The 22,817-nt window shown below is 43.3% G+C and overlaps 1 protein-coding gene across 7 annotated transcripts in view; it reads right to left on the reverse strand.

The window, feature by feature from the left end:
• The window catches only part of MITF (melanocyte inducing transcription factor), a 231,013-nt gene that overhangs the window by 14,331 nt on the left and 193,865 nt on the right, over positions 1-22,817 (reverse strand). For all 7 annotated transcript variants that reach the window (XM_084840416.1, XM_084840417.1, XM_084840418.1 and 4 more), the window contains exons 3-6: positions 16,104-16,331; positions 9,831-9,917; positions 7,016-7,111; positions 5,175-5,292 (exon numbers count right to left, since the gene is read on the reverse strand). In XM_084840416.1, coding sequence (XP_084696542.1) covers positions 5,175-5,292; positions 7,016-7,111; positions 9,831-9,917; positions 16,104-16,331 — 529 coding nt within the window. The remainder of the gene's footprint in view (positions 1-5,174; positions 5,293-7,015; positions 7,112-9,830; positions 9,918-16,103; positions 16,332-22,817) is intronic.

Below are 22,817 nucleotides of genomic sequence, written 5' to 3' on the forward strand. Positions count from 1 at the left end.
TGTGAGTACCAGACCACCTTACCTGTCTCCTGAGAAACCTGTACGAGGGTCAAGAAGCAACAGTAAGAACCGGACATGGAACAACCGAGTGGTTCAAAATTGGGAAAGCAGTACGACAAGGCTGCATATTGTCACCCTGCTTATTTAACTTATATGCAGAGTACATCATGAGAAACGCCGGGTTGGATGAATCAGAGGTCGGAATTAAGATTGCTGGGAGAATTATCAACAACCTCCGATATGCAGACGATACCACCCTAATGGCAGAAAGCGAAGAGGATCTAAACAGCCTCTTGTTGAGGGTGAAAGAGGAGAGTGCAAAAGCGGGTTTGAAACTCAACATTAAAAAAACGAAGATCATGGCATCTGGCCCTATCATTTCCTGGCATATAGAAAGGGAAGAAATAGAAGCAGTGACAGATTTTACTTTCTTGGGCTCCAAGATCACCGCAGACGGTGACTGTAGCCATGAAATTAAAAGACGCTTGCTCCTTGGGAGGAAAGCTATGGCAAACCTAGACAGCACAGTAAGAAGCAGAGACATCACCTTGCCGACAAAGGTCCGTCTAATTAAAGCTATGGTTTTCCCAGTAGTAATGTATGGCTGTGAGAGCTGGACTATAAGGAAGGCTGAGCGCCGAAGAATTGATGCTTTCGAACTGTGGTGCTGGAGAAGACTCTTACGAGTCCCCTGGACTGCAAGGAGGTCAAATCAGTCCATCCTAAAGGAAATCAACCCTGACTGCTCATTGGAAGGACAGATAATGAAGCTGAAGCTCCAATATTTTGGCCACCTAATGCGAAGAGAAAACTCCCTGGAAAAGACCCTGATGCTGGGAAAGACTGAAGGCAAAAGGAGAAGGGGACGATAGAGGATGAGATGGCTAGATAGCATCACGGATGCAATGAATATGAACTTGAGCACGCTCTGGGAGAGAGCGCAGGACAGGAAGGCCTGCCGTGCTATGGTCCATGGGGTCACGAAGAGTTGGACACGACTGAATGACTGAACAACAACAACAGACTCTGCTAGAAACAATGCTTGGATAACCAGCAAAGCTTTCCCACTTTCTCTTGGACTCTCTCAACTTTTGAGATTTATTCTGCCAGCTCAATCAGGGCTGCTTGGGGTTTTGATCTCGTGAACTGAACTTGGTCAAAGTCTTATGTTGTAAACTGTTATCTGTGGATTTTTATTGGTGCTGTAAAGGCATAAACCTATTTACTGGTAGGGATGTTGGAGAAATCTGCAGTGAGGCTGGATTCTTTGGCCTCCGCCCCCCACCCCCCCGAAATCCCCCCCCCCGGGACAGACCAACCTGGTGGCAGATGCGGAAAATGCGGCGGCTTGTCTTCCGGCCGCTGCCGGGCTGCTGCGGCCACAAATGGCGGCCGTCATAGTGGCCGCCATTTGTGTGCCTGCATTAGGCCATGATAGGCTACGTAAATACTTACGTGGCACCACTTACCTCCACTCCAGGAGGATTGGGGGCAGAACAGCACTCGGTGGCTGCTATGCCATTTGTGCCCCTGCTCTTTGCCGTGATAGGCTACATAAGTATTTACATAGCCTATCATGGCCTAATGCAGGCATGCAAATGGCGTAGCAGCCGCCATTTGCGCCCCTGCTCTTTGCTGTGATAGGCTATGTAAATACTTACGTAGCCTATCATGGCTTGGCAGAGACGCAAATGGAGGCCAGCATAGCGGCTGCCATTTGTGGCCGCTGCAGCCTGGCAATGACTGGAAGTCCAGCTGCGGCCTGCCCCGGCTGGCAGCTCCGTGGAGTCGCTGCGGAGCAGAGCCATCCGGGGAGGATTCCGGGGGGAGGGAGGGATCGCCTCCCCCCCCCCCGTGGATGCCTGCGGATGCCAGGTAAGGGGGTTTCGTACACCCCTATTTACTGGAACTATTGCAATTAGGGATGTTAGAGAAATTCGCTGTGGATTCAAATGAGGTCGGATTCTTTGGAATCTGGCCTCAGGAATCCGCAGCAGATTGGCACCACTTACCTCCACTCCAGGAGGATTGGAGACAGAACGGCACTCGGCTACTTTTTCCACCGGAGCTGCTCACCTCCTCCGCACCGATCGCCGTTTCTTTTTCTTTCTTTTTTTAAAAGGCGATTGGCAGGATGTGCCCATATACGCAAAAGAGAGCTATGAATCTTGGGTATAAGCCTATGGACACATAGACTTATACACAAGATTCACGGCTCTATTTGCGTATAAATCTATGGGCACATCCTGCCGATTGCCTTTAAAAAAAAAATGGCGATCGGCGCGGAGGAGAATGGGTCCAGGTAAGCGGCCCTATAGCCGGTGCGGCTCTGCAGAATCCTTGTGGACTGGAGCCACTCTGGAGGATTCTGGGGGGGAGGAACAAATCACCTCCCCCGCCCCACGGATTCCCCACCGCAACAGATGGTGGGGAATTCGTACACCCCTAATTGCAATAAAAGGTTTTACTGTGAGTTGGGCCTCGCCTCTGGGAAGTCAGGTCCCAACAGCATCATTTGAGCAACTTAACAGAACCCAATTTCTAACTGCCTGTTTGCCAGAATTCTGACCAGTCCAGGGGCATCTTGTGCAGTTTCTGTGTGAAACAGGTATCCGTTTTCTTCCACTGGAACACAGGAAGTTGCGTTATATCAAGTGAGACCAGTGGTCTAGCTAGTTCAGTATTGTCTATACCAGCCCTTCCCAACCTAGTTCTCCAGATGTTTGCGACTATAACTCCCATGAAATCCAGCCAGTGTGGCCCATGATCAGGGGTGATGGGAGTTGTTGTCCAAAACATCTGGAAGGCACCAAGCTGAGGAAGGCTGGTCTACCATGGGGATGGCTGTCATGGGGAAATTTCCCTGCCAGATTTTCCTGGAGCCCCTGTCTTGGCTTGCATTTTGCGAGCTGAGCTGCAGGCTCCCCCCACCCCCGAGATCTGCAACTTTCTTGAGGTTTTTTAATCGCCATTTACACAAATTGCAGCTGCAACTTGTGGCCATAACATGCTTAATTCTGCACAAATTGCACCCACAGTTTGCGTGAATTGCAGATGCAATTTGCACAAATTAAGCATATTACAGGCACAATTTGCACAAATTAAGGCTGAAATTTGTGTAAATTACACCAATTGCAGCTGCAATTTGCTTAAATGGTGATTAAAAACAACAATGACCCCAAAATCTGCGAGCTGGCTCAACCTGTTGCAGATTTAGTTGGGTCAGCTCGTAGGTAAGTGAGTCAGAATTGGGGGGCAGGGGCGCAAGCTGCTGAAAGGATTCCTCCGACATCCTTAGTCTACGGTGAATGGCAGAGGTATTCCAGGGTTTCAGAAAGGAGACTTTCCCGGCCTTAGCTAGAGGTGCCAGAAATCCCTGGCACCTCCTGTGTGCTACGAATGGCTACCATAAGGGCAGTTATGGTGAGCTCGGCAAAATAAAAGCTTCCTTTTCTTATCAAGGATTCTCCCTATTACCTTGATTATTCTTTCAAGAAATGCAGATTTACTCCTTAACATGGAATGAATACAAGGATTTCCTTTCCCTTGACCATGCTCACTGCACCTCCAACCTGATTTCCTTTTCCTGGTAGGTCAGTGGATGATACCTTTAACTGCACATTGTCCTTTACACAGCAGCACTGGGAATACTTCTTGTAATACATTTTATACTTTGTCCTCCTAATACCAAGTTACGTGTGTATTGGCTTCTGTCCTTTAAAATATGCATAAGTAGCAGCATCTTTCCCACAGATAGGGTTTTTTTTTTAAGTTAAAATCTGCAATTTATTCACATTTTAACCTTTCATAGGGGCGCTTAATATGTTTCAGATGAAAACTGTTCACCCCACTGGAACACTAAACTCGAGGTGAGGAGCCTGTGGTTCTCCAGATGTTGCTGGACTACAACTTCCATCATCCCTGAATATTGCTTATGCTGTTGGTGCATGAAAGATAGCCACCACCTTTGTAAGCTGGCTTAGCCCATTTCCAGTCTTTGCATTTTATATGCTCGCCCCTGACAAAGGAGCTTTTGTCTCTAAAACACACGGGGTTCAAATAAAGACGTTTCCCCTTGGCACCTTTGAGAATAGTACATTCTCTTTGAATTTCGCCCACCACTGCTCGCAACACCTTCACACTTGAAACACTTCTTTTATTTGTTCCACCTTAAATACTGGAAGTAGGGAACTGTGATTGTGTACACATTTCTGGCCACTTCAATGGCAATGTACACCAAGGCACACTTGTAGTAAGCTGTCATCTGAACAGCATGAAGTAAGCCATGACTGATGATATACCTCTGTATTTTATACTCTGGTATATATAGACGTATATGAAGCTGCTTGTGTTGAGCAAGACCATGAGGTCGTTTGGGAAAAGGGATCAAAGGGATTTGGAGAAATCGCAGCTCAGTGGTTGAGCATCTGCAGACTACACAGAAGGTCCAGGGTTCAATCCTTGGTATCTCCAATTAAAGGATGTCAGGTTGTGGGTCTGGAAAATAACCCTGCCAAGAACTCCAGCAGCCACTGCTGGTCAGAGAAGACCAGGAGTCCCTAACCTCAGGTCTGGGGTCCCAATCCAGCCCACTGGGGTTCCCCAGAATGTCATGCCCCCTTCCCCTGGCCCCATTCCCCCAACCAACCACTGATAGCTTGGAGGTTTCCTGGCTTTTGTGCAGTTGTTTCCCCATTCCGAACAGCTAAAATGCCTCTCCTAAAGCATTAAGTTAAAATATGTTGGTACTGGGGGGTCTGGGGGCCCCACCCCTTTTGTCTTTGGACCCGCCCACCACTGGAATGTGGCCCCTGAGAGGCCCTAAATGAAATTCAAGACATTCTGCATTCCTGTTGTAGACACTTGACAAAACTGGTTGGATGGGACCAATGGTCTGAAACAGTGTAAGGCTGCTCCCTGCATTCCACAGATTCAGGGAGGATAAATGTATCAGCCATAACAGCTAAGCTATCTCTCTGAGTATGAAATGCTGGAGCAAAATTGTGGCCATCATGCCTTTCATGCAAGCTTCCCAGAAACACCTGAACCCAGAAACACCCTTGGAAAAGTGACATTGATCTAGGTGGACCTTGGGTCCCATCCAGCAGCGCTCCTACATTCCTAGTAGTGATTTGACAGAAAGTACTGTTCATTAAAACACAGTTCACCTTTACCTGTGAGTTCCCTTTTTATATTAGGAAGGTTAGCAGGGCATGAGTTGCTGATGTTGAGTCCTGGGGGAGGCATGCTTTGGTTGCCATAGAGGTCCACCAGATTGCCGGAGACAGGTAACTGGAAAGGACAAAAAAAAAAGGATATGTTTCCCATGTTCCACACAAAACCCCTCGATTCAGTAAGCCAAAGCAATCAACTGCTAAAATTTTTGTACAACTGCCTACTGGCAAATGCAGGTCCGTGAAGGCTGAATGTTACACATGGATATAGAGACGTCTGAAGAATGCTCAGAAACTGCAGCTTGGCCAGAATGCAGCTGACAGGGTGCTAAGAGGGTGAGGGGCCTGCTCAGAGTGTAACACTCTGATTTTGCAACAACTTCACTGGCTTCCACAGCTGAAGGTAAACTAATGGTGTTAAATAACTCTGAGAATACCATAAACCAAGGGAAAGTAGCCAGGTTCCTTCCAGACGTCATACACTACAACTCCCACCAGTCCCAGCCAGCATGGTCATGGATTATAGAGTTGTAGTCCAAAACATCTAGAAGGCATCAGGTTGCCTACCCTTGCAAACTAGCAAAAACAAACAAACCAGTTTTACCTAATAGAACTAACTTCTGTTTTCAAAAACTGAGAGAGTTTACATATTAATCTGACACACTTTGCTATGAAAATCAGAATGCTCTGGTGTTAAAAAGAATACTCTCCTTCCAAAAAGAATACCTCATCCCAAACACACACAACAGATACTATCAAACACTGAGAGCAAACACAGATGATGTATGTGCCATTATCTAGTCAAAGCAGATCAAACACATCTCACTTGTGACCCTAAATTAGATGAAGGGCCAGCGAGGAAATTTATAGCATCAAATTTAATGCTCCTCGTGTAAATGGCACTTTAACGTTCTCCACAGATACTTTAACAGCAATTGAGCACAGCTACCAGTGTTGCGAACAGGGCCTAATCCTTTGCTACATAACAACAGAGCCTTTGTTCTCGCTATTGAACTATTTATAGGGTCCTAGCAGGCTACTTCCTCTGTTGGGATTATGCCTGCCTTCTGTTTGGGAGCCCTCATATCTTTCCACCGCAAATTTTAAGACCGAAAATGCAAAGAACACTTGGGGTAGGCAAGGTTAATTTATCTCACGGTAACATGCCTGGAAATTACACCTGGTTTGGCAAAATACTATATGTATCTTGGTTTCAAGTGGATAAACCTACTGAGCATTGGTATGATGCTTGAATCTACTACTTCTTACATATGAGGCCAGGCTTTGCAGTGAATAGCCAGCTTGTGGGGTCAAATACAATGGTTTCAACAACCCTTTTATAGGGAAGTATAATGGAAGCATGTTGTAGCTGCCTAAGAACCACTAGATGAGCTCCTCAACACCCTCACAATGCCAGCCCTGACATTTTGGGGAAAATGCATCCTGTTAGGCAACATAAGCATCCTTCCATTCTCTGCTTCACCAAAATTCAGAGGAAGTGGTAACAGAACAAATAACAGGGAAAAGAGAAGCCATATATTTCAGGAAGAAAATGGTTCCTGAATCAGGCAGAAACTGGCCCTCTGAGCAAACAAATGCTTATGGCAAGAAGACATCTGTTAAATAAAATTGGACGCTACTTGCAATGAACAAGTAGAGTCATTTGTCTTAGTTTGGGTGAAATTATTGATAATTGCATAAGAACTTTCCACTCAGGAATGCAATTATTTACACACGCTAAACCACCATTTTTTTAAAACCAACCCTACTGTCATCCTTAGGGCATTCTGAAAGATATGCACTAAGTCATATGACAGCAAAAAGCTAAAAGCCACAAGTACCGTATTTGCCATTTGTAGGCCAGGATCCATTAAACCAAAGATTTCTTCATTATAACTTGACTCCAAACTGATTATGTCATCAATTACATCATCCATCTGTAATGGAAAAAGGTAAAACATGTAAGAAATGGGAAGCAGATTTACTAAACAGCATCTATGCAGAAAGGAAATGCCACCCAGCCCAATGCCTTCCAGTTATCCCCAACTTAGTGGCTATCAGAATTACAGAACAGTTGGGAAGAGCAATAAGGAAGAGGGACTGCAGACTTCAGAAGAACATGCACTGTTTTCTACCTGGAGCAAAGTGTCCCTTGGCATAGCACTTCAGTGTTCATCTCAGCTGCGGTAGTGCAAAAGGGAGGGAACCAATATTCATTTCCCAAACCATGAGAACACTGAACCTACCCTTGAACCTACCTACATGCCATGCTCGTCATCGAAGGCCCTCCTCCAGGTGCCTTCTCCAAGGCATGAGGGTGGCAACAGGGGAAAGGGCCTTCTCGGTGGCAGCCCCCCAATTACAGAATGAACTCCCCAGCAAGGCCCGCCTGGTGCCAACACTGTTATCTTTTCGGTGCCAGGCATGAGGCAACATATGATAGATTTTTTTAAAAATCAGGTCACCCATTGTTTGGGTATGTGTGTATGTGTGTCTGCTCTGTTCACATGCTTGTAGCTAAACTGTTTTTATATTATGCATATACTGTCCTGTTAAATTTTTTAAATCTTTGTATACTGCCCAGAGAGCTTTGGCTATTGGGCAGTATAGAAATGAAATGAATGAAATGAATCATAAAGGTGTGTGCACACAAGTGCCTTCCTAGACACCCAGCTCTGTCCAACATGCCCAGTTCTCATACAAAACAAAACATATGGGGAGAAATCCCTGAAAACATAAAGTGTTAAGGGACAGCCTACAGGCGTGCCCTCTGCTCCCTGTGCTAGTGGCATGATTGTTCACATCTGGCAAATAAGCAGGGGACTAGCTCAGATGTTACATGACTTTGAATCTCCACAGATGTGCATATTAGCTCCTCAGATGCCTACAGGTGCACCCTCAGAGCATGTCCTCTGCTACAAATTTAAGGCTTCTTTCCAATGCCCTGCCAGGCTGAAGCCAGCAGAGTGGGAAGAGCAGCAGAGTCAATCTTCACCTCCCATCTTCTGTCTTGGGTGAATTTTGCTAGACAGGCTTTTGAGCCTGTCTATCGAGGGAACTTTGGAGGGAGAGGGAAGGAGGCTGGAGGAAGCTCAAGTTAACTCATATCTTGGCCTGTCTGGTCTACTCCCCTCCCAGCCCAACAGAACGCCCCCTGTCCTCTTCCTCCAATGTCATTTCTCCAACCTCAGAGAGGCAGCTGGCATGGTTCTCCCTGTGCCAGCTGCGAGGGGGAGGTGTCTGACGTTAGTTCTCCGACTCTCCCATCTGAGGTCAAAGTGCTGACTCCTACCTCGCAGGGGTTTTCCGAGCAGTCCTATGGTCCCTGGGACACTCACTCATTGGATTGCTCTCTCCACCTGTTTAGCTGCCCTGGCTACCCAACCAAGGAACAATGATTTCTAGTAGTCTAGAAGAACTACAATTTGAAAGATCAGTTAAGGGGAAATCATGAGAATATTGTAAGGTCCTCAGCAGCCTATGAAAGTTACTGGTCTTTATGAATATCCCCTGAATAACTTTATTATGGGGGAGAGGAGCTTTTGAAAGACCTGGCACTCCAAGAAGACTATCTTGGTTGACTACATGAAAACTCCCAGATACATTCTACTGGTAGAACACAAACCTATTCAAACGCTGTTCCGTCAAATTACAGAGCAATTCCATAAATGTCTACTCAGAAGCCTTACCTCCAGGTAAGTGAGTACAGAATTGCAGACTTGGTCATAATTCTGTCACCCCAAACTGGAGGTTTCACCTGCACATGAAAGCTCCAGTGTGCATGTGGATCTTCCATATGTCCAATAGCTTTTCCATTCACTACGACATGTACAACTCCATGTACGCATAACCCATGGCAAGTACAGATCACTTCAAATCATTTCAAGGAGCTCTTCATTGGGCTGTGGATGTCTACGGTAAGATCTAGTATCTGGAATCCTCAGCTTTATAATTTCAAGCACATACTGCTCTCCTTGCATATCTCCAAAGCTTCTTTTTTAACTCAGTTGCTTACAACCATACTTGTACATTTTCCACATCTAGCCTCCCACATTCCTGCGGGAAAGATGTCATCTCACAATTCCTCTAAAATTATGGCATTGAATACTGAAGTTAACAGGAACATTTCAGACACTAAGGGTGCTTCCAGACAAGGCTTTCATTGTGCAATCACCCTGCCCCCTTCACAGAATTTTACTGGATGTCCAGATATCATCGTCTTCCATTTGTAACCCTCCTGTGTTTTTTCACCATTTACTCCATTTAGCCCAAAAAATCCATTAAAGAGAGAAAGATGGAAAAGCTGCACAATGCCTTTTGATGGGTCGTGCTAGGAACTGTCTGTTTGGAAACACCCTAACATAGTAAAAATGACAGCAAACCCCCCAAATATGCCACTGAGGAAGCCTCAGCCAATTCACAGCCAGTTCTGTGACAAATGTATCTGAACGATACATGTATTTCCAAACACCTGGTTGCTACAGTCACATTTTGCATTTTTAGGTGTACATCTAAACAATATAGTGTCTCAAATGTCCCTGAGAGTATTCCACTATTATCTGTGATCGCAAGGAGAGACTCTGTAGCTTCTCTTAGCAAAACTGAATTGGAAAATTAGAGTTCCAGCCTTTCTTCTCCTCTTGTCTCATCCAGTACCTGCATACACGATGCTCGAGAATGTGTATTTAGAGTCTGGCATTCACTCTCTGCCCTGTTGTTTTGCTCTTCAAATTTATAAAAGCCCTGTAAACATGAAAAAGAGAAAGAGAGAAATCAAAGAAAAAAAGCAAAGCACAGGCTGGTACTTATGGCTACGGGGTCTTCCCTAGAATGAGCCAGTGTCGTGGATACAGTACATACATAGCAAGGCAAAGCTTTTGGCTATCCCCCTAGGGGAGTTAATTAATATGCATGAACAAAAACGCAAAGTAGGTTTGAGCACAGTTAGAGCAGGAATAAATGATCCAATATCGTAATGGAGGGATGTAAACAGTAGGATTCTACAGGGATCTATGTATATTGGGATCAGATTTTTTTAACTTGTTCATGAGTGATCTGGAATTAGGAGCAAATAGTGAGGTGGTTTGTTGAGGTGAGGCGGTAAGTTTGTTGATAACATCAAATTATTTCATAGAATCATAGAATAGTAGGGTTGGAAGGGGCCTACAAGGCCATCGAATCCAACCCCCTGCTCAATGCAGGAATCCAAGTCAGAGCATCCCTGACAGATGGCTGTCCAGCCTTGTCTTGAATGCCTCCAGTGTGGGAGAGCCCACTACCTTCTTCAGAACAAAAAGGAATTGTGAAGAGTTTCCAACTGGGAGAATGGGCAGCAAAATGGCAAATGCAGTTTAGTGTAAGCAAATGTAAAGTGATGCCTACTGGGGCAACAAATGCCAACTTCACATGTACGCTGATGGGATGGGATCCAAACTAGCAGTGCCTGACTAAGAAAGAGATCTTGGAGTTGTGGTGGACAGCTTGATGAAAATGTTGACCCGGTGTGCGGCTGATATGAAAAAGGCAGTATTTAAATAACGAAACAGTAATTAGTACTGAAAGTTAGCAACAGCAGACTATTTAAAATGGATTTTAATATTTAAAACCAATGGCTGTGTAAATGGAATAATGACTGGACATACTAAACAGCAATAAAGGGCACAATCCTATGGGGATAGGCTCGAACTTGGAGGCGACCACCTATCCAATGCAGGGCAGGAGAAGCACGGAGGGGATTATCCCCTCCACACTTCTCTTGCCCTGCATTCATGGCTAGACAGTTGGAGCGGGGGCGGCAGTGGCCGGACAACACATAGGATATGTCATACCAGCATTTCCACCCTCCCCGCCCCAGGGAATGCCCCTTTTATGCCCCTCCGCCCTGCTCTTATGATTGTGGAGCATGGGGCTGTTCAACACTGCCTACAAGGCAGCGCGGGGTATGTGTGTGTCAGTTCTCAGGGAACTAACCTTGGAGCACAGGCTCCAAGGTCAGTTCCTGGAAACCAACATATCCTGTGGCTGTCTAGCCGCTGACTAGTGGCCGTAGGATTGCTCCCTTAGTATGCCATAGTAATACATGCACAATCCCCATTAAGAACGTATGTCGGGACTGGCATAAATAGTTACCAAGGCCATGAACAAATGAACATTAAAAAAGCCCTGTTCAACCATGGCTAACCAGATGGTTCTGGAAAACCCACATGCAGGGTATCAAGGCAACACCACAGCTCACAGCTTACTTGAATCTGTGCCCTGCACCTCAGTTGGTTTTCAATGGCACACTGCCTCAGAACATGGACACAGAGGGTCCCTCCAGCCATCATGACTATTAGCTATTGAGGCACTCAGCATCCATTAATTTGTTTAACCCACATTTAACTCCATCTATGGTAGTGGCCGCTGCCACATCTTGTGGAGGTAAATTTTGCAATTAATTACACATCAAGGGTAGTAACCAGTGGTGTCATTCTGCTGGCACAGGGGTGGGGAATTCGTGGCCCAACTCCCATTATCCCTCACCATTGCCTATGCCATCTAGAGTTGATGGGAGTTGCAGTCCAACAACATCTGGAAGGCCAAAAACTGCCCACCCCTGTGCTAGCACAATGGTTCTACCAGTTATGGAAATCCTGTTTTATCTTTGAGTGTCAGATCCAGTGCTTTGACTTCCCTTGCACAAGCTGTTGCACAAGTGCTTTCACAACTCATTACGACTGCATTACGCTAGCATTTGCCTGCACAACTGCAAGTGGAACACGCAACCTCTAGCAGAACAATGCCACCTCTTGTACTACTTCCTACAATGTTATATATAAGACAGTACTTTCTTTTGTCTGTCCATCTGTCCTGAACCTATCCTGAATCTACCACTAACCAATGTCACGTTCTACTGTTACGGCAGAGAGCAAAAGCTCACACACTTCCTTCACTTGCTCTATGTTATACATATGGATTTATATATCTCTATCATCATGTCTTTACCCACCCCAGTCAATCATCTTTCTTCTAAACCAAAAAGACTCCCAAGCTTTAGCGTTTTGACAGAAAGCTTCTCTAGCATCTTGAACACCTTCATTGTCCTTTTCTGCATCTTTTTTAGCTCTACAATAGCGTTTCCCAACCTGGTGCCTTTGGACCTGCTGTTCTGGAATACAACTTCCCCAGATTCCTGACCATTGGCCCTGCTACCTGGGCTGATGGGAGTTGAAGCCCAGAACATCTGGAATGCACCAGGTTGGGAAAGGCTGCGCTACAATATCTTTTTTGAGATGGGGTGACCAGACTATACAAAATTTTTCCCAATATGGCCTCATACTAGATTCATGGCTATCTTATTTTCAATCCTTTCCTTAAGCCTCTCTAACAATTGTGAATTTTGCCTGTTTTGCCCCTGCCACACACTAGGTGCCGGATGAGCAGGTATCTAATAATTTATTTATTTATTCATTCATTTCATTAATATCCCACCTTTCTTCCATTGTGGAACTCAAGGTAGCTACATGTGGTTCCCAGGTGGTCCCCCCTCCAAGCACTGACCAGACCCAGACCTGCTTAGCTTCAGCAAAGGTAGCTCTGCCTCATGTGCCTTCAGACCATGCTGTGGAACCTATTATTCCCTTAATAATAAGTAAATGAATTATTTTCAGTTGTACTAAAGGATGAAATCTTGCAATGCTTAAATCTCATCATCCATGGGGTTCAAGCAGCCTGTGTGCTAGATTATAACCCAAAATCTGTCCTCCCAGGCTTCTATATTGCAAATATTATTGTAATACTTTATCTGTGATGATGGTACAGTTTCCAATAATCTAATCAAAACCTCAGCCTTCTCTTTTAATTCTACAGTTGATAAGAGGCTACTTTCTCTCATGAAACAACCACATTCAGCAACAACTCCACTAGTCAGATGTGGCCCAGATGGGGTATTGACTAAGGCTATCTTCTCTACTCAAAATGTGAGAAAAGGTTTTGTATTAGCAACCCCGTTATTTAATCTATTTCTGAGTGCCCTAGCTCCTCTAGTGAAATCAATTGCCTGTCATGTCCACAAACTATCTGCCACAGGGTATCATTGTTGCTGTATGCTGATGACTCTGTTTTATTGTCACAATCAAGGCTGGCCTATGTCATTGTTGAAGGCATTTGTGACAATTTTGTGACAGTAATCATTTGATTATAAATTGCACCAAAACCAAGATCTTTGGTTTTTAAAAAAAACAACAACACACAGATAATTATATAGTTGGGCTCTTGATGAAAATCCAATTGAACAAGTATACCAAATATCTTGTTATTTATTTTCATCATACTTTAAAATGGAGTATTTAAATTTCTTCTGCACACTTGTTGGCATGTAAAAGCCTAGCAGCTCTCCAAAGATTCTATTTTTCAAAGGGTGGTCGATTAATACATATGGCTTTATGGGTATTTTGTGCTAAAATTATAACTCAGCTCTTACATGGGGGCGGGGCAGCCATTTGGATACAGGGCATAAATAATGAGGCTGAAAGATTTCAGGCCCTTTTCCTCAGAATAATTATTGGGTCCCTTTGTGTGTGGCTAATGTAGTGTTGTGCTTGGAAATTGGATTAAACCCCATAATATGTACAGCTTGGGTATTTATCTAGATGGATTAAATTTTCTTGACCAACAGGACTCTTGCTACTGTTCTATGATCTAGCAAGACTCTTATACTAGGGTGAAGGCTGTACAATGTAAAATAAATGGGTACCTCTTCATTTGAACTTTTTATCTGGGCAAGGAAAAGGCAAGATAATTTCTGTTGTTAAGCTTGTACGATACCGAATGGCAAAATTTGATATCCTTAGCAGCTAAATTTTGTTCTTCTCTTTTTGGCATTCAATTCTCAATTGGGAACAAAGGGGCTAACTATCTGAAAACTGTTCATGATTGTAAGCCTTGGGTTGCATTTACACTGGTCTGTATGACTGTTCTACCATCTGACATGCTAGAGAGGAGATTCAGTAAGAATTCTTTATTGCAACCTTGTTATCCTAGTGGTTCGGGGGATTTTAGGGGCTGTAATGCAAGTCTTATTATACTGCAATTTTTATTGAGATATTAAGAGAGAACTGATTATGCCTTTAAGTATCTAAGTTTCCTGGCTGAGACAATCTGTTTTATGTATCTTACTTTCTAGCTCACATCATTCCTATAGTTACTGGAAAAGTTGCTAAGTTACTAAGTTTATTTTTCTGTTGCAGTTGACAGCTCAGTTCACATGTTTTTTATTTATTCAGCATTGATGGTACACTGATATATATATATATATATATATATATATATATATATATATGAGAAATACATATCATTGCTCTATATGTCTTTGTATATATATATATATATATATATCTTTAATACCTTGCTTTTTCAATCTGATCATGGACCTCAATAAACAAATTTGAATTTAGTTCCTTTACTGCGCTGTTTATCATAGCTGCAAAACTTTTTTTAAAAAAAAACATTGCATTGTATTCACTAAATGAAGTCAATTTAGACTTTTACTTCAATTATGTATTATTATTTTCATTCCATTTTTTGGTATCTGCAGGGTACAGAGTTGTATCAAGGCACGCTTCCAAAACACAACTAGTTTCAGATCATCATGTTTCTGACAAATGTGAATAAGTTGATTGATCGCTCTCAAGTCATCCCCTCCAATATCATTATTATAGTGTGTATGTATACATATATGTATATATAAACATACACACACTGTATGCAAAAAATAAAACAACCATAGAAAAACATTGTTTTGTACAGTACTGTACTGTATTGTGTGTTTTTTTAATCATATGAAGGTCAGTTTAAAAATACTTTAATAAAATAATGATACTAAACAACAACAACAACATAAAATGCCTTCACCCATATTGTTAAATTACAGAGTTTGCCACTATGAGATGTGGTGCCTGCCATTGGTTTGGACTGATTTAGAAAGAGGTTAGATAAATTCATGGAATTCAGTGACTGCTAGTAACAATACTAAAATGTGCATTGTTTTTAAACGTGCATTTAGTTTTTCAGTTTCTGTTTTAAATCTGGTAATGAAATCTGGAAATGAGTTTTAAGTATTTGCACTGCATCTAGGTTCTGTTTGGTTATTGTTTTGATACTGTAGTTTTAAGCCTAAATTTTTATATCGCATTTTACTGCCTTGTATATTTTATGGTTTAAATTGTTGTGAACCACCCGTAGAGTTTCGTCTATTGGGCAGTATAAAAATGTAATACATAATTAAATAAGATGGAACCTCTGTGCTTAGAGGACGTGTAGCACTGATTTCGTGTTCCTGGGGGATCAATAACAAGGGAAGGCTATTGCATCTGGCTAGCCAATGTTGGAAAGAGAATGATGGACTATATGGATGGAGCCGTAATGTGACACAGCAGGTCCCTTATGTTCCATGTATGTATCCTGGCATGGCAACTGGAAAATATCACTGTGTGGTGGGAAAATATGCCATCTAAATCCACGCTGAGTCACAACATTATCCCAGAAACTTTTGGTAAGAAACAAACATGGCTTTGTATCTAAAAGGTCACTTGCATCCTTCCCCACTGTGTATACTAACAGAGCACAAAAAAGACCTAAGTAGATGTGCTAAAGGAGGGAACATGTTTGGTTTTTGGTTTGTTTTACAATGCACATTTTTGGTCCAGAATATTAAAAGTCCTGGTGTTTGTCCTTCCTTTAAAAAGAAAAAAAGAAGAACAGTCTAATTACCTGTTGAAAGGTAAATTTTATTATTAAATTAAAATAATAAATTAAATTAAATTAAATTAAATGTAAGGATCCGTACTATAGATTAAGTATTTGCACATTTAGGGGGTAACAGATGCAGGGTGTGGGGAAGCTTAGCCATTTTTTAAAAATGCATGCAGGCAGTGTAAGATTTGATCTTACCTCTTTTTCACAGTTGGAGTTAATTGTAAGCATGGCCATTGGGCTGTTGGGTGCACTGCTTCCAGTGCCAGGTGGCATAACATGATCACCTGGCTGGTTTGGGCATGGTAAGCTTAATGCCTGGCTGGTGTGCTTGTTTCCTAACGTAGTGGAGAGGTACTGCTTGACTTGTTGCCGTTGAGCTTGTTGAATGTGGTACTTGGTAGGGTTCTCCAGGTGAGTCTGCACCTGCAAACACATAATTAAAAGAAGTGGCATCTAGTTAGTGTTCGTGAATTCACCACTTTTGCGGACATTGATTTCTGTAGCGCTTTACTGATTCATCTAGTACTGAGGCTTTTAACAAGAAAAGCTAAACTCCATGTGTAAATGCAATTCATTTGGAAGTTCAGATGATAAAAAGTAACACATGTAAATAAATATGAATTCATCACTTCGAATTAAAAAAAAAAAAAAACAGAGGCAGGTTTTAGAAGAGACAACAGCCTGAATCCTACAGTTCAATAATTTCAAAAATGTCAGTAACATGCTAAGCTTAAGTAGCAGGCACATCATAACAAAACATGTATTAAGTATATATTTCCCCATAAAAATATGTTGATGTTACATAAACTTGGCAAAATATGTAAGAAGTAGCAGCGCACTTTAGATGGGAACAGAAAATGACGTTGAAGAGGAAGACAAGACATATTTAAATTCTTCACCCTTACCTATGTTCATCATTATAATATAAAAATGAAAAAGCAATCTCACAAATATTAAAAGCTCATACATACACATGCAATGTTTAAGCATCTAGTCATGATCAGCTACTATGTGTTTCATCACTTTGAGATGGGCTTTGCTTGATCCAACTGCTTATATTGGCATTCTGCCAATATAACTGTATTATACAAAGAAACTGCTCATTGCATTCATAACTACATTGTATTTAAACAATTTCTTTATCCATATCTATAGGTACTAATAGTGGAAAATCAAATCTATCATGTGTCCCTTACTGTTCTACCGTACACTAAAGTTGCAGTAAGGCAATGCTGCAACGCAAGTATGCAGCCTTAGCTCCATTGAACTAAATGGGTTTAGGTATTCAAAAGTGAGAGCAGTATTGCAGTCTAACACATAACTAAAATATAAGATAACTCACCTGATAGTGGTTATACTCAAGCATTTCCAGCATGGCGTTTATATTTTCCTAGCAAAGCCAAGCAAATAGTTTCGCAGCTTCTCTTTGTATTTTCTGTACTCCAGTTCAAAGGCTTACACACAGAGGCACCACAAACAAGCTGTCCCCAAAATGGCACAAGTAACATGGGTATATAATAACCTAAACTAATTAGTTATGCATGTAGAGAAATAAACTGTTCACACAGGAGGCTTTTTTTTCAAGAAGCTATGCAAGTTTAGCCTGAAAATTTTGGTATTACTTTTTTTTCCATGACTTTGACGTCATCTTTTTTTCATACACATAAAAGGGCCTTTTAAAGTGATGGGTTATCAAAGTCAGACTGATGGTTCGCTTAAGGCCAATGCGCTATTCAGCTTTCGTTCCAGTCATACTAGCAGACAATGATATTTTTCTTTAGCAGTACGATTACTTGTTTTATGTCCACCGTTAAGACGATGCTGCAGAAAAAACGCAAGGCAAATGTGTTCACTATGCACGCTACTGCTCGGGAATGCTGCAACTAGGGATGTACGAAAGTCACTTACCTTGCCCGAAATTCGATTCGCGGTGGGGGGGAGGCGCCCCGTCCCTCCCGCCGCGAATCCTGGCTGGCCGGGAACGCAAATGGCGGCGGCCGTAGCTGCTGCCATTTGCGTCCCTGCAATCAGCCGTGATAGGCTACGTAAATGTTTACATAGCCTATCACGGCTGAGTAAAAAAAACCCAACCGTGCATACGCAAATGGCGGCGCCCATGAGCGCCGCCATTTGCATTCCTTATTTTGGCACGTCTAGTCTACGTAAACATTTACGTAGACTACGGTGAAAATAAGGGGAACGCAAATAGCGTAGCATCTACGCTATTTGCGTTCCCCTTATTTTCGCCGTAGTCTACGTAAATGTTTACGTAGACTAGACGTGCCAAAATAAGGAATGCAAATGGCGGCGCTCATGGGCGCCGCCATTTGCGTATGCATGGTTGGGGTTTTTTTACTCAGCCGTGATAGGCTACATAAATGTTTACGTAGCCTATCACTTTTTTTGGTGTGTTTTTTTTTTTTTACTGGAAATGGCGGCGGTGGCAGCCGGTCGGAAGACCAGCCGCTGCAGCCGCAGCCGCCGAACCCCTGCCGAACCGCCACCGGAGCCGCCGCCACCGCCAGGGACATTCGCACAAGGTAAGTCCCATCCCGGGGGGGGCGGGGGGCAGACCGTTTCGCCACCGATTTTGGGGGGCCAAATGCACTGGCATTCGGCCTCCCCGAGATTCATGGCGAAATTCTCTGACATCCCTAGCTGCAACCTCCTGATAAGAAGGTGCTGGTTGGCTGGCACTTCCATGACCTCACAATGGCTTGTGGCGTACAAAGCATGGCTGAGCCACGCATCTCACTCAGTACAGAATGAGAACTGTTGGCTACATCAACACTTTCACCTTAACATTAAGGATGACTGGGTCATTGTCGTAACTGCCATGTTGTCTTTTGCAGAGGCATAGGTGGTGTTTGTCAGGAGTGCCCTAGCTGCCTCTTACAGTCCCCTCCAATAGCCAACTCAAGACACAGACGAAGAGGATTCTTTCCAAGGCTTTATTCCTTTACAACTAATTGACTCTTTCAGATGCTTATCACCAGCGACTAAGCAAGGAACTGCACTGGGGTAGTTAGCAGAGTAGCCTAAGCTCCAGGTAAGGCAGTTCCCTGTTTGAAGAAGAGCGGGAAACCTCTGAACTTATGGGCTATGGAGAGGTCCTCCCTCTTAGTCGTGGGTCCTCGGGACGCGACCGTTGTTTTAGCACCAAGCAGGCAGAGCACCTCCTCTCGGTGCCCTCCATCTGGCGCCGCTCCCTGCGTCTGCACCGAGCTCCAGCAAGACCCCATCCCCCGCTCTCTCGCTGCCAGGGTCACTATCTCTCTCAGGAATGCAGGCAGGAGGAGTCTCTCCCTGCCGCTGTGCCTGTGAGCGATGAGCGAGCTCCTCTCCCACGGGTTGTTGCTCTTCCTCAGAATCAGAACTGCTCTGGGGCTCTATGGGCTCAGTTTCTACCCTGACAGTGTTCAAATCAACTACAGAGGCCCAACCTGCAAGTCACAGTGCACGTGGTCTCCAACACTGCTCCCCAAAGACTTGGAAACAAATCTATGAGCCATCCCATCCAAATTTTAATTGAGTTAAAACAGGGGTGGACTTCTGTGGCCACAGGATAACTGCCACTGCCTCATATGCCCTATTCAGCCATTCCTGATCTCTGTAAGTTAAACATGTAAGGAGGGTGGGATGCTAGGTCCTTCCCCCTCCATTGCCCTCTAAAGTGGAGAGTGCCTTTGTAAATGGCAGAGCCCCCTGTATCCGGGGAGACTCTGCACGCAATTTCAATTTTCCTTCGAAACCAGCATTCAGATAGCCACCAGTCTGGGCAGGAAGAGGGCCTCTTCTTTCTTATTCAAAAGATCCCTCCACTACCTGGTAACTTGACCCTCTTCCCCAACGTGAGCTTTTTATTTAATGGGGTAAGGTAGGAGGTGATGGAGGGAATGGGGCCCTTTAGCATTCCTTTTGAAGGCTCAAAGACTACCTCAAGGGGTACTGAGTGTTCAAATGGAATCATCCAAAGGACCCAGTTCATTTTCAGGAGAGCTGCTTGTCCATCTCTAACTTCAATTGTGTGTGTAACACACCATTATCTGTTTCTCTTCTCTGCACAATTTGAGGCTACAGCTCTTAAAACTTTCTTTTTAGAAGAAGAGCCTTGGCTTAGTAGCTGAGCACATGCTTTGCATGCAGAATTTCCCAAGTTCAAACCATGGCGTCTCCAGGGAGGGCGTAGAAATATTCCATCCTGGAATCATAGGGAGCCGCTGCCAGTCATTGTAGATCTGGGATGGAGGAGCTGTGACTAATCTAGTCCAAGATGTTGTTGGACTAAAAGCCTCATCATTCCTGACCACTGGCCATTTGGGCTGGGGTTGATGGAAGGAGGAGTCCCACAACATCCACAGGACCAAAGATACACAATACCAAGCTTAACGGACCAGTGGTTGTACTTGAAATAAGGCAGCTTCCTGTGTTCCTTAACATATGAGGTATCTGAGCAGTACCCACAAAACAAAAGGAAAGTACATTTGAAAAGAGCCAGAATTTTCTGCACAAGGCAAATCAAGTTCATTTGTAGTGTACATCTTACTTTGTACAGAATGAGAACGGTTTGTTACATACACCCTGTACTGTATTCCTTTTTTCTGCCATTTCTATCATTTAAAAAAATAATCAAAGCCATTCCATCTCATCCTCCATTGAAAATGAGGCATTGAACAGGATAAAAAAGACCAGTTTGTGGAGATTCGTGGTTATGCGTCATTAATCCTGGTCTGTGGGTAGCCATTCCAGCTTTCAGATCATAAATGTGTGTGCAGTGTTTAACAGAAGTAAGTACACATATATCCATGCATCATGGATTGTTAGTAAGATACAGTCATCTAAAGCCGTCCCAAGTAACCACCAAATGCTCATACAGTTCTATCATTCCTAAATGTGAGTGCTTGAACATTTATGCTTCACTGTTGTATCTAGGGAGGAGCTGCTTTAAGTGAGTGTATACTGGGCCTGTGACTACAATCCATTCAGGCAGCAGAACAATTGCACTAGCATGGGTCCTGAAAAATGTGAGCAGAAGAAAGCTCATAGAAGGAGAATTTCTGCCCCCTTGCAGCCCCCTCCATCCTCCGAAGAACCTGGAGGGTCAAGGGACCCAGTGATGGTGTGAGATGGGATGTGGGGGTTACAGTGAGAAGGAGGAATTGGCCAAAATCAGGTGGAAGTACCTTGGAAGGTACCTTCATGAGATTTGGGGCAATTCCCTCTTTCCATTGCTGCACCCTATTCCATGCTGCACAGGAGAATGCCTTGAACCTTCAGATGCTTTTCAGAATGCACAGGGTCTGGATAGGGACAGGAAGTTGCCTTCCATGAGCTGCCTTCTTTTGTAGATCTTAAGAGCTAAGTCACTTTTTTGTGACTATACTTCAGCCTTCCCCCAACCTGATGACCTCCAGATGGTTTGGACTACACACCCCATAATTACTGACCATTGACTATGTTGGCTGGGGCTGATGAGAATTGACGTATTGTTTTAATAGTTTTTAATTGATTCTGTTAGCCACCTTGAGTGCCTTTTTTGGTAGAAAAGTAGGGTACAAAATAAATAAATAATCATAGTCAGAAAAAATATATATACATCTGTATTTGATAGGAATGTCAGAAGCTTGAAGATCTACCACATTAAAGGGGATTACTGGAAACTATAGTGCCATTTTTTAAAAAAAATATTAGAATCCCTTGCTTGTGGCACTGGCTGGGTATATTTGTGCATAATCATGGTCTCCCAAATCTTATCAATCCACTACTGTTTAGAAGATTCCTTGGCAAACTTCAAGTTACATGCTATGCACAACTTTACTGCTGCTATATGGTATTGCTTAAGAAGATCTTTATGCAGAAATCCAGGGTCATTAGGTTAAAAGTGATAAAGATACATAGCATTAGAGTGCTCTAACGTGGAGAAATTTCTGACAGTAATCAGTGTGTTCCAGAATTCCCACTCTGTTTAACATTTCCACCATTTCCACCAAAGTGAAATCTGCCACCACCCCCCCAGCAAAATACTGAGTATAGTTGACATATTAGGTAAAGCAATACAGGAATAACATATCACCTATTGAGAATGATGTATTGTGCTTCCTTTATATTTGTGCGGATCGATAACAGTGAACAACTTTTTATACAATCAAAAGTTATTCAACTCAACAATGCAGCTCTCATTTTAATTATACTAACTAGAGCTTTTGAATATCTTTTTTCATGAAAGCATCTATGGCATATTAAAACTGGGAAACATACTGATGGAAGAAGCAGCTGAGTAAAGCAGACTGAATCAAGGAAGTGAAGGGCTTCGCAAACTTTACTGAATCATAAACACATAGTACCCTGGCTAAACTGACAGAAGTATAAAACAGCAGAACAAATCAGGCCAGGTTTTTAAAAGAGCAAAACCGCTACTACTACATAATATAGTAAACATCATTGTGTATTTATACACAAGAAACCCAGGCTAAAATGAAACTTATTTGATTCCACCTGGCTGCTAAGCAACATTCACCCTTGCGGGTCTTGGATTCCCTAAGCATCCAGAGCTGTTAATTAGTTCAGTACCCTGAGTGATCCCTGTCACTGCACATACTACCTGCATAAAAAAAAGAACAACTTAACCCTTAGCCTTCATCTTTATTGGTGTGATCCCCTGCCATCAGTATTCCAACACTTCTTACTCTCAAACAACCGTCCCCATAGACAAGTTTTTTGTCACTTCCCACAGAGCACATGCGTAGTCACTCAGCATGCCAATGTGTTCTGAGGACTGGGGGCTGTGGTAGGTGGGTAGCTAAATTCTTATTTTGTTGCTGTTTCCCAGCTCTCTACTTTATGTTAATTCTGAATATGGTATATTATCCTCTTAATACGACACCCTTCTCAACTCAAATCAGGTTATGA

The sequence above is a fragment of the Heloderma suspectum genome, chromosome 2 (genome assembly GCF_057233095.1).
Source record: "Heloderma suspectum isolate Gila_16-S chromosome 2, 16-S_ref, whole genome shotgun sequence".
In the NCBI taxonomy this organism is placed as follows: domain Eukaryota; kingdom Metazoa; phylum Chordata; class Lepidosauria; order Squamata; family Helodermatidae; genus Heloderma; species Heloderma suspectum.